At 52.4% G+C, this 12584-nt stretch overlaps 1 protein-coding gene across 1 annotated transcript in view; it reads right to left on the bottom strand.

The window, feature by feature from the left end:
- CUNH4orf54 (chromosome unknown C4orf54 homolog) overlaps positions 1-2889 on the bottom strand; it is a 9328-nt gene extending 6439 nt beyond the window's left edge. The window contains exon 1 of the mRNA XM_042811876.1: positions 7-2889. Within this exon, the coding sequence (XP_042667810.1) occupies positions 7-2889 (2883 nt within the window). The remainder of the gene's footprint in view (positions 1-6) is intronic.
- Positions 2890-12584: the final 9695 nt, after the last annotated feature.

Genomic DNA, 12584 nt, shown 5'->3' with positions numbered 1-12584 from the left:
CCGGGCCAGGCTCTCGAAGGCGGCCGCCTTGGCGGACACCTTGTCGGCCGCGGCGGCGGGGTTGGCGGCCCGGCGCGGCAGTCGCTCTCCTCCCGCCGGGCCCGGGCCCTTGTTCGCCGGCTCCTCCGCCTTGGGCGTTGGCTCGGCGGCGAGGGGCGGGCGGGGCGCGGCGTCGCGCTCCTGGCTGGCAATGAGGGACAGGACGTGGCTGCCGGTGATGGGCAGCGGGTCGCTCTTGCGCTTCCACTCGCGCTTGCTGAAGCTGTACAGCTCCTCCATGCTGCGCACCGCCGCCGTCAGCTTCTCCAGCGCGTTCTGTACCGGCGCCGCTTTGCCCTCCTCCCGCGGGTCCTCCTCCGCGCCGCGGCCCTTCTCGGCGGGAACCGGGGCCGCCTGGTGCCGCCAAGGCGCGGCTGACTTGGCGACGATCTTAAGCACGGCGGGCTGCCGCGGGTCGCTCTTGTTGGGCGCGATGGTGGCCACGGGCAGGCGGCCCGACGTGCGGTGCACCAGCACGGTGCCCTCCGGCGGGCAGCCCAGCGCCCTGCCCCCCGCTGCCGGTTTGCTCCCCGCTTCGGCCGGGCCGGGCTGCCGGTGCTCGGCGCCGCCCTGCTCGGATCCCACGCTGCCCCTGTCGCTGCAGTTATCCGCCGAGTCGCCGCCATGGGAGCCTTTGATGAGCTTACGCACGTCCCGCACCTGATGAAGGGGAGCCTGCGCCTTGCCCTTGCCCTCCCGCACGTCGCGCACCAAGAACTGCGGCACCCTGTCGGAGCCGTCGGCCCGCGGAGCCCTGTGGCCGGTGTCAGGCGGCCGGGCGGCCAGTTGCGGCGTCAGCAGCTGCGCGATGCTGAACGACGGCTCTGCGGGTGGCCCTAGGCTGATCTTGATCTCGGGGAGCCGTGGCCTGGCGGCGGGCGGCGAGGCGGCGGCGGGGCGCTGCCCGGCGGGCTCCTTCTCCTTAGCGGCGTGCTGGATGCCGGGCACGAACAGACGCGACAGCTTGGTGGCCTTGCCGGCGGCCGGCTCGCCCGGCTCGGGCCGCGGGAACGGTTTCGCCTTGCCGCCGGACGCCCGCTCCTCCTTGCTCTCCGCCTCCCGCTCCTTCCACGACCTGAAGGCGCTGTGCTGGCTGCGCAAGAAGGTGGCCCTGGCCGCCTCCGAGCCGCCCCGCCGGGCCTCGGCCGTCTCCTCTGCCGCAGCTCTCTCCTGGCTCCCCTCGCGCGGCGTAGACGCTTTGGAGGCCGGCGAGCGCCCGCCACCGCGCTCCCCCGGCTCCTCTGGCGGCGGCGCGCCGTGCTCCGAGCCTCCCTCCGAGAGCCGGGAGCTCTGCCGCTGCAGGCCGCCCTCCCGCGGCCGCCCGCCGCCTCCGGTCCCAGCGCCGGGCTCCGGGTCGCGGCCGGCGGGAGGCGCGGCGCCGGGCCCCGCCGAGGACGTGTCGGTGAGCTCGCCCCGCTCCATCTTGAACTCGTGCTCCAGCTGCATCTTCTTGGAGATGACGTTCTTCAGCAGGCTGGAGGCGAACCTGGACTTCTTGCTGGCCTCCTCCTCATCGGGGCGGGCGGCCCGGCCGGGCTCCCGCACGCCGAGCGTTCCCCGGGGCGGCGGCGGCGCTTCGACGTGCGCGATCTCGCCGTCCAGCTTGCTGACCACGAACTGCAGCGCTCTGCTGGGCGCCTTGCCGGAGCGCACGCACAGCTGCCCGCCGCCCGCAGCGCCCCGCGGCCCCAGCGCGCCGCACTTGAGGTCCAGGTAGGTGGACCAGCGGTTGACGCCCAGCGCATGGTCGGAAAGGGAGGCGGAGGAGGCGCGGGAGCCGAGACTGAGGGTGTCGAAGTAGGGGTACGCCAGGCTGCGGAAGGCGCGGGCCGTCAGGTTGCGCACCTCCTTGTCGGCGTCGTCCAGTTCGCTGACGGCGCTGGAGGCGCCGCTGGAGCAGCCGCCCGCCTCCCTGGCCCCGCAGCGCGTCTGCAGGCGCGCGGGGACGGCGATGAACTTTTTGGCGTGCTGGCGGCCGGCGTCCTGCCCGAAGCCCGCCGCGCGCTCCGGAGCCGCGGCGACGCGGAGGCTCATGTCGCCTTCATGCTCGGCGGCGTAGATTGAGTCGCGCTCTTCCCGCGCGGCGCTACACTCATTTATAGCCCGTGAGGCCGCTTTGATTGATAGGAGGATGTGTCCCGCGGGGCTCGCTCCCGCGCCGCCGGGCCGCCGAGGCGCGTCGCTGCCCGAGCTGCCGCCCGCCGCCTCGCTGCCGCTGCCCGCGCTGTCCGCCCGCGCCGTGCGCTCGCTGGGCGTCGTGCTGAGGTAGCAGCTGTTGTCCTCCTCCGTCGGCGTGTCGCCGGGGGTCTCGTCGCTGCCGAAGGAGGCGTAGTCCACGAAGGAGTAGATCACGTTGTCGTCCTCGAAGTCCCAGCGGGCGGCCAGTCCCGCGTCGAAGTCCATATCGTGGTCCACTTCGCTCAGCTGGATCTCCTGCGTGCTGATGTAGTGCGGCCCCGCCGCGCCGGGCGCGCCCCTGGGGGCTCTCCGGGGGGGCCCGCCGGCCCCGCGCCCCGCTCCGGTCTCCTCGTCGCTCTCGCAGCCCAAGGAGGAGGAGGAAGTTTGCCCCCCGACGGCCGCCGGTTCCTCCGTCCCCCCGCCGCCCGCCGCGCTGCCGGCCGAGGGGCAGGAGGAGGAGGACGGCGACCCCGGCCCCGCGCCACATCCCGGGGCGGCGGCTTCGGGGTGATGCCCTACCGGGGCCGGGCTATCCGCGGCCGCCGCCGCCCCGCTCGCCCGGGCCTCGCTCTCTGCTCCGGACGAACCGCACACCTCCGCGTACGCCGCCTGCTCCTCCTTCCCGGGGCCCCATCCCCCGGGACCGGCGGGCGGCGGGCCGGCAGCGTCCATGCTGGGGCCGGCGGGCGCGGTAGTGGCCCGAGGGGGCGGGCGGGCGGGCCGCCCACCCGGCCCCCTCCCCTCGGCGGGTGTGGCCCGAGGGGCCGGGCCCGGCTGCCCCGGGAGGCGGCGGGGGCTTGGGGGGACTCCGGAGCGGGCGTGAGGCGCGGCTGGGAGAGCCTCCGCCTATAGACAGAGCCGGAGTCACGCGTGCCGCGGGACAGATGGCTGTTTGAAACGCCCGGCACCGGCAGCGGCGGTGCTGTCCGGTGCCGGAGAGCCCCGCGAGTCCCGGCCGGCACGGAAAGGGTGTTTCGTGGGCTTTTCTGAGCCCAACCCGAGCGATTCGTAGAGCGGTCGCAGCAGTGGCACGGCTCCCCTCCCCCAAATCGCCGTGGATGGGAATGGTGAGCTGTCAGACCGCTAGGAGACAAAAGGAAAGCCGGCGAGCAACGCCTAGGAGCGGTCCTGGGGTACAGGATGCAGGTAGCAGCCGAAATTCAGAGGTTCGGAGCCATACAAGCCCCTGCACCCTCGGCGAAGTAGCTGGCGTTGGGCTGACGTGTTGCGTATCATCTGAGAGAGGGCTGTCAGAATCCCCCACACAACACCACTGGTCGTGCTCCTGCAACTGCCTGGGTGCTTCGTACATCGAGGGAACGTGGTGGAGAGGTGATTCCCAGCCCTCTCCCCCAGCATTTCCACACCAAAGAACGGGTTTCGTGGTGCTTATGGCCCTGCACTGAGGCTGCTCCACTGGCATTCACATCCCAATGCTTGCAGCATTCCCATAGATCAGTTCTTTATTTTTGCAACCTGCACAATTCCATTTCTAAGTGGTAACCGTTGTTCATAGACCCAGGCTGAGATCCTCAGCCAGCATCCCCACCAAAATGACCATTTCTACAGTCTGGTTTCCAGCTGTGGCTTTTCTGTTTTCCTGTGGCAGTATTTGGAACTGCATTCATTCAATTGCAGAAAACCAGCAGATGATTTTCACAACTGAGGCTAAGACCATAGCAGAGCACTCATATTTGTATGCTTACAACACTTACAATGCTTTCAGCTCCACCACAGACAAAAATCCACACCTGTTCTCCATGGGAACATGTGCATGCCTCGGTCATTTGCACCAGCATCCTCCCCCTGGCACCAAGCTGTGCCAGGCTAAACACAGCCACTTCAACCCCACCTCTCCTTGAAAAAAGCAAACTGGTAATATCTGGCCTAAGTGTCCTACATGTATTGGAAAATGGGAAAAATTGAGGATTTCCTCCTTTCTTTTTTTTTTTTCTTTTTTTTTTGTGGGTCAGAAGTTTCTGCCTTGACATGGTGCCAGCCCCCCAGAGCTACTTTGCTGTGCGCCTGGCTCAGAGCAAGGTGCAAAATTCCCTGAGAGGACAGCCTGAATTCCTCCTTCCCAGCCTTCCCCCTGAGCTACCTTTGTGTAGGCTTCTGCAGAGCCCATTTCAGAGGTGCCTCCAAATCCCTGGGTATTCCACGAGGAGCACAGACTGTACAGTGTGTAAGCTGGTCCTTACCCAAACTTCTCCTTGTCCCGCTTCAGGGCATCAGACACAGCTTGTGATCGTTCAGCGAGATTTTTCTGCCCTAGTGGATAAAAAAGCGAAGTTTAGTATGTGTGAATGGCTGAGTGGTCAATGTGTGCCACGGTGCCAGGGCACACGGACACTGATAACTCACAGCTCAGACTCAGGAAAGACAACAATGCCATTCACTGACTCAGGAGACCAAAAATAAGCAGTTGTTTATTTTCAACAGTGACCAAGATGTGGAAGATGTTGAAAAAGACCACTTATCCTGATCTGCTGCTTTGTTCCATAGTTTGTGTAGCTGTCAAGTTATCGGCACAAACAAATAAAGTATCCTTTGAAAAACCAAGCCAAAGAGTTTAGGAGAGTCAGCACAGGCTGAATTTCTTTCTTGTGTCTGAGGATCAAAGTTCTTCAGCACCTTTGGAAAGCTGTGGATTTCTTTCTTAAAAATTGTCTGCATCTACTGCTGTTACCAGAAAAAACCTCTAGCAAGTGATGTGTGAGATCTGTTTGCTTCCTACCAAATGGGAGGGCTGCATCTCCATCCTGTATTCTTGCAAATAGCAATTTCTCTCTCTAATCTGGCAAAGCATCTCATTTTTAATATTGCTGGCAAAATATCTCCTATTAATCTCCAATTAATAACCTAATGAATTTTACTTAATAATGTTGGAAATCAGTAATAAATACATCACCTTTATAATACTCTATATAATACTCCTTTGTTTTCACCTTCAGCTATCTCTGACTCATTAAAGGTGCCAATGTCTATGATTTCCAAATCGAAAACTGTTGTGAATCTGTCCTGACAGTCAAAATCTGCGTATCAAACGCCTACCAACAAAAATGTCTGCAACTGTAAGTTCTTTGTTACAAAAGCTAAGGCACACTGTTCTGCCACAGTAAAGCTGATGGAAACATTCCAGACACACTGAGTTTGCACAACCTACAACACATCACTCGGGGAAGCAGAGTGGGATGGAGAAGGGATTTCAGAAGAGGGACCAGGTGAGGGGAGGGAGACGGAGGCAGAGCTGAGGTGTGGGAGGCACGGGGGGATTGCTGCCTGAGCTGGCACAAGGGCAGCAGCATGCATGAAGGTGGTGGAGTAAGCAGAGGGGAACGGCTTTGCAGAGCAACCCCTGGCAATGGGAAGAGAAAATGGTAGTTGGTTCATTAAGAGATGTTAATGCTGTGCTACGTGTTGTAGTTCTTAGGGTGTTGTCAAAGTTTTTAAACACTGAAGGAGGAATAAAAATTAAAAGTGCATAAAATCAGGTCAGAGTCGAAGGACAATTACAATATTTGCACAGAAAAGAAGTTGTTCCAGTAGTGAAGATGGCCCGCAGAAGAGGTTGAATGTCTTGCATGGAAAGAAATGATGGATTTTGCAGAAAATAAGGAAATTGCAGAAGGGTCCCACTGCCTGCTGTGCACACAGCAAAAGCTTTCATTTGCTGTAGGTTTGATGAAGAACGATACAAGCACAGGAGGAAGCTTTCATTCTGGCAGACCAGTCTCCTTTGAATAGTAACTTGAATACTGCTGGATTTGGTTTCTTTCTTGGCAATTTTCTTTGTAGCATTGCGTGCCATCAAAATGAGCCCTGTGGTAGGCACCACCTTTCTTCTCTTTAAAAGTGAAACAAATTGTTCTGGCTGGAGTTTAGATATGTCTTAAAGAGAAAAAAAATCAAAAATAGCATCCTGATCTGCTCTCAGAAATAGTGACTGGAGAGGGGGGAGTAAGGGCCACCATAAGGAGGAACAGCACTTGTGGTTTAGCAATAGCAGCAAAGCCCGGCGCACATTATAAATCTCTGAGTGCAACCAGATACAAGAAAAGAAAATACAATCCCCACAAATGCACTTTGGTATGGAAACTGTGGAAAAAAAAGCAAGATTTTTGGAGCTTTCACTAAAACAATGCCTCTTTGGGTTTAGCAAAGTCCTGGCTGATACAGCACTGAGCCCTAAGTGAAAATCAGCATGTGAGGGGTCAGCCTCTTCTCTTACACACTGTTGATACAAGCCAAGTGGTCTTTTCCTTTCCATTCTGAGTCTGCTTGAGACATTCAGGGACTCTCAACCTGCACATTTGAACCACATGTAGGTTCCCTGCTGGCAACCCCCTGCCTTTTGGTGCAAGCCAGACCCTCTGCTAGGGCTGGAAACTCCAGGGCTGGGTGGGTTTCAAGCCCCTAAGCCTACAGGACTGAAGGCCCCATGAGCAGGAGGCTGCATTTCCTTCCAGGATGAGAGAGGATTGTGTCTGGGTCTCTTTAATGTGCTCCTGTGTAACTGAGCCCTGAGGGAGTTGGGGGCTGAAGCACTTGTTAGACAACTAACACTCCTTCAGAAAAAACCCTAGCTATAGGCAGCTCCTGCTGGATACCTTACAAGGTCTGCAGAAGATGCATATATTTTTAAAACAGATCCACCCTTCTCTTCCAGGCCCTAAAATCTCATGCCAAACTAAACAAGCGCAAAAGTAATCCCAGAACGAGCTTGGATTTCTTAGATATTTTGCAGCCGTGCTGCAAATACAGGCTAAATATGAGTTTGTGTATTTATATGGGGTGTCCGCTACCCAGATGAACTAAGTTAAATATGTGCTGAATTTTGCATATGGCATGTTAAACTGTGTCTGCAGCGTCATGGAAGCAGGAGAATGTCCTGGTGGCCATTGCACCTGGACAGCAATAGCAGACACAAACTGCAGAAAGGCATTGAGTAAGAGTATTTATAAACAGCTGATTGCCCTCATGAACATCCCATCAGGCATCCGTCCAGCCCGTCCTGACAAATGTCTGCTGCTGAGGCTTCACAGTTTCCCCAGGCCATCTCCACAGGAGCCCGGCTGCCCTTGCCCCCAGCACTGTCCTGAGCTGTGCTATAAACCTATCCTTTCTGCTATGGGTGGAAAAAGGAGACAATTTCCACTCTTCATGCTGCAGCCTCTTGCATATTTAAAGGTGATCAGTGTATCTTCAGGTCAACACCCTTAATTCACTGATACTTTACCCATAGGACATATCTACTAGATCTCCCTCCTTTCATTGCTTTTAGGACTTTCTTCAGCAAACCTGTAAGCATGGCACAATAGGTTGGCCGCAAGTGCAAGGCAGAAACTCACCCATGCTGAGAAGAAAGGAGGGATGGCTTTGTGACCTGCTCACACATTGCTGAGTATCACCTGCATCTTATACACAACCATGTCCTTCAGCTCATGCTGTGCTGGAAGCATGTGTTCCCTTCATCATCTGAATTTTAAATGAAAATTTTGAACAAATGTGACTATTCCACCCCCCTAAGTTCCCTATTAATAAAAATGATGCAGTATTTGCAACTACTCTTCAAGCATGAGCCAAGCAAAACATTTCTCACCTCACAAATTCATTGGTACACTGCTCCCCTACTTGCTGAAAGAAGGGCACAATGCTGTACCAAAGCCAAATGCTGCTTCAGTACTCTCTGCAACACCCTCTTACCCTGTTCTGAAAAGAAATCATACAGGCCCCTCAAGAACAAACCGATATCTTGTAAGGGCTACGAATTGACATTTATGTCAGTATTTTGACAGGATCTAAAGTCACACTGACTAACCTAAGCTTTACTGCTCCTTCTCCCAGGTCTGCTGAGGTCTCTCTCCCACAGGATCCCACCCACTAGCCTGCTCTGCCGGTTCAGTTTGCCCATCCCGCGCCTCTTGAGATGAACTTTCAGCAGTGACCCTATTCTTTGTACAGTATTATCGGGTAACTTGAGACCAGCAGATGTATCTGATTATTGGAACTGTGGGAGCGATTGCCACAAAATCTGAAACCATGACCTTTCCTTGAGTGTTATCCGCCAAGCTGGGGGTTGCAACAGAGCTGATTTATGACCATTCATTAAAATTACATGAAAGCGATTATTTATAGAGGTAAGAGGTTCAGGACCAAAACCAGTCTCCTTCCTAGGTTTGGAGCTGATAAACCAAGGATTCAATAGGACCTTGACGCTACATGAGCACAACAGGATAACGTGTATGTTTTTATAAGTATCTGTTTTAGCTGGGCAGTGGCCATTAGACAAAAATGTAGAATCAGTAAGGTTGGAAAAGACCACTAAAATTATCTAGTTCAAACATGATCACTGTGCACACTGAACCACGTTCCTCAGTGCCATGTCTATCCTCTTTTGAAAACCTCCAGGAATGGTGATTTCACCACTTCCCTAGACAGTCTGTTCCGGCACTGCCACTCTTTCTGAGAATAATTTTTTCCTAATATCCAATCTGAAGCTCTCCTGGTGCAACTTAAGGCCATTACTCCTCTTCCTATTAGTAGTTACCTGGAAGAAAAAGTCTACCCCACCTTGCTACATACAACAGAATTGCTGCTTTCCCCTTACTTTAGAATTAGAAACATAAGCAGCCAGGCTACATTGGATAATTGAGTAATATCAGCCCTATATGCAATCATCTACCTCCCAGAGGACAACAATATTTTTCCATACAACAGCTCCTACAGCCAAATGTGCACCTAAGCCAAACATTGTGGATCCTGTTTCCTGAGACTGCAACACGAAATTGCCATGCTGTGGAGAACAGCCAGCACTGGACTGGGCTTAATCTGCTCACAGGGTTCAAGCAGAGTGTTCAGAGAGGCAGGAGAAAAGCAATCTGTGTTGATCGTGCCCACCTCCTGCCAGGGGGCCTATGTTTGGACATGGAGCCATGGGCTGTGCACCAGGAAGCCCGGGGGTGTTTCTCCCTGGGCTTACAGTAAAAGCCAGCTCAAGTGCCTGCCACCGCATGGTGATGAAAGGGAGGATCAAACAGCTCCCAGAGCGAAGCCTCTTCCAGGCTGGAGTTTCTATATATAGGAGAGTTCAATAAACACCATTACGAACTGTGTGCAATCTGCCTGTCCAGAATTATGGTCACATGCATACCTACATCTCTGCAGGTCTGTGCTTCTCTGCCAGCTCGCTTTGCTTACAGACTGAACAGTTATATATGAGACGCTGCATAATTAGTAGTTACGAATCATGGAGGCTGCTGACTTCTACCCCACCTCAGGCAGCAGGCTGTAGAGGAAAGCAAGAATGAGATTCTTAAAACCAGGTGTAAAATCCATTGTAAAGGTCAGGCTTATAAGGAGATGATCCCAAAATGCTAATGACATGACAGTTTTATGAGGCTGGAAAGTGATAGCTTGGCTGAAGCTGAGTAATATTAGAACAAGGGATTTATTTAAATTGGACTACTTTTTTTTTAATTATTATTTTGAATTTTGCCTTTGGTCCTGTCAAATCTCACTGAGATAAGAGATCCTTACTTCTGTAAGTATTTCTCCATGCAGTTGAACAACTGAGGTGAGAAAAGGCTGTTTAGGTAAGTATGGCATAATGCTGTGATCTTACACTCAAAATATATATTTGAAAGGTTATACCATTTTAATGCCTATACTTTGCAAAATATATGTAATATACAATGCAGGCTCTTAAAAGCTAGTCTCAGAGATATGAAGGCTGCTCTAAAAGTAATACCTCTTTATTTCATTGTGTTGGCCTACAAGGCTGGAGGAGATATTGGTGGTATGGCAGTAGAGGCTGAACCTTCCCAGCAACATCCCTTTACATTTTATTGCTGTGTGACAGATGGCAGGAGAGGGGCAGTTTGACAAAATGGCGTCTGACCTGGAAGCACGTTTGAAGCAAAGGTGTGTCACTGAATTCCTTCATGCAGGAGAAATTGCATATATTGACATTCATCAACGCTTGCTCAACCTTTTTTGGAGACCAAAGAGTGGATGCAAGCAAAGTGAGGCAGCAAGTGGTGTGTTTCAGCAATTTGGCAACAGCAGTGTGAAGGACAAGCCACATTCCAGATGGCCATGCACAGCTGTCACACCACAAAATGAAGAGCGTCTTGATCAGCTCATCCACGTGAATTGTCTAGTGCTGGTGACTATGATGAAAAACAGCGCTTTGTAGCTGAGAATGCTGTAAAACAGTGTGATTGTGCTCTTTGTATCTGTTTCCATGGATATAAATAGGAGGCATTATTTTTGGAGTGATCTATATAGAAATGGTAGAGCTGTTACACAAACTTTAAAGCAAATTGTGTTAGAGAAACCACATTTCTCTACTGTGGCACAGGAGAAAACCTGACCAAAAGAGTTTATAGTCTACTGTGTGCTTTTAATATAAACATATACAACTGTAGCCTGTACCACCTTAGCAGGGCACACTAAGGATAGATACTTGTGTGTCTAACCAGAGCCTAAGTGCTTTTTCATTTGCAAGGTAGAGAGATATCTCTCACCTCAATGCTGTGTCCTCAAGAAGCAGTATTAATATGAAGTCTGAGTTGGTTTCTTGTTTTGGTTTGGTTTGGTTTTCTTTACTTTGCCCTAATTCTTTTGCAATGAGTGAATTCAGTCTCAGAAGGATGTGAGCCTCAGGACGCATCTTTCATCAACCTGGCACTTCTTCTCATGCTGAAAAATAATGCAATTTTCCTTAAACTGCAATTTCAAGCTTCAGCCTCAAAGCATGCAAGGTCTATTATTGTTCTGCCTATAGCTGTGCTGGATTTTTGCTTGTATAATTTTGCCTTTCCCACAATTCCTTTAATCAGCAGTGGTTTAGGAAAATCAGGAACATCTTGCAGATGAAAATCCTCTTTTCTATCGAGTCAGAAATTGTCTACGTCTACTCTTTTCCTCTGTCTCAGCATGAGGATAACTCAAGTGGTATCTTAGCACTCGGAGGGCTCCCAGCAGGCAGGCCTGATGTTGCGAGGTGTCGAGGCTCCCTGGGAAGCGATGAGCTCTCTGAAATCTCTGTGATCCAGGTCACTGGGCCAGACAGAGCAGGACACATCGTCTGTGTCACCCTGGGAATTCTCCCCTCTGCAGCATGAACCAGCCCCGTCTTCCTTAGTTCATACACAGCCCTATGTGCCCAGAGTGAGTTTGGGGCAAATACTGGCTGCTCTGAAGACTGCTGTGAAATAATACTGGCACATTTATCCATGAAAGCCAAAAATACCCTATGAGGGCCGTGCTCTGCTGGCACTGTGGTGGTCAAGGACTCTGGTGAGGATGCAGACAGAGATGGCATTCTTCAATGAGGATGTGTGTGCCCTCACCTCTAATCTTTCATGTTTTGGTCAGGCAGAAGTTTCTAAGTTGTAACTGTTCATGCAGTGGTATTCAGACTGCATGTACCTGAGCACCCTATTCTTGCCCCATGTGTCTTTCTGCTGCACCAGGGCTGCCAGTTGAGAAGGCAGAAACAGAAAAACATCATGCTGGGTCACTTGGAAGACACTGAAAGTAACTTCCTCAATGTGAAACATTGCAGTACTGGAGCTCCACTGTTATGCCAGGCAAAATGATCTGATGAAACATTTTGCACTTCGTTGGCAAGCAGATCTTGGCATATTTGAGCTGTATTTACACCAGAGGAAAGGAAATTTAGTTGGGGCTGAAGACACAGAGATGTTACTGGCAGGATGAGAGAGATCAAGGTAGGGAAGGCTGGAACAGTTGAGTTCTTACGTCAGATAAGTCACTGTGGTGCATGCAGCTTATTCAGGTGGCCATAAAATAACCAGCTTGCTTCCCATTTCCAAGGAGAAGCAATATTTCCAGAGAGACTGAGCCTTTCTAGGGTCTCACAGAGATACGTGACATACTGAAACCCGTAACTGGGTTTCAGTGTTAAGTATGGGTTACTCCATTTGAAACAAGTTCTGCTGTCTCACCAACTCCACAATGCTAAAGAGTAAACAAATGAAAAACATTCCATGCTTTAGGCAACTTTGGTGAATGAAAATGAAAGTGTTTGAATCGGTCAGTATTGAAAAAAGAACAGTCATATGTAAGCTCAGTAATTGGCACACTGGACAATGCTGCAGTGATACATTTAGCTTGAATGAACTCACGAGCTCTGACTCAAATGCATGCAAGTACTGCATGTTCATCTCTGTGCAGGAAAAAGAGCAGTCCATGAAGGTCTTATTCCAGTATAGCAGAGGTCTCATTCTGCTGACTTTCCTTTGCAGTAAGTCATACAGTGTGAATATAAAGCAAGTATAAAACACAGAGTAATCGGTTTCTATCACTGGCCAATAAAACGAAGCATGCATTTTTTTTTT

Source organism: Centrocercus urophasianus, unplaced genomic scaffold (genome assembly GCF_019232065.1).
Source record: "Centrocercus urophasianus isolate 14NV4802_14NV808 unplaced genomic scaffold, USGS_Curo_1.0 seq_13, whole genome shotgun sequence".
In the NCBI taxonomy this organism is placed as follows: domain Eukaryota; kingdom Metazoa; phylum Chordata; class Aves; order Galliformes; family Phasianidae; genus Centrocercus; species Centrocercus urophasianus.
This window is presented reverse-complemented; position numbering and strand designations above follow the sequence as displayed.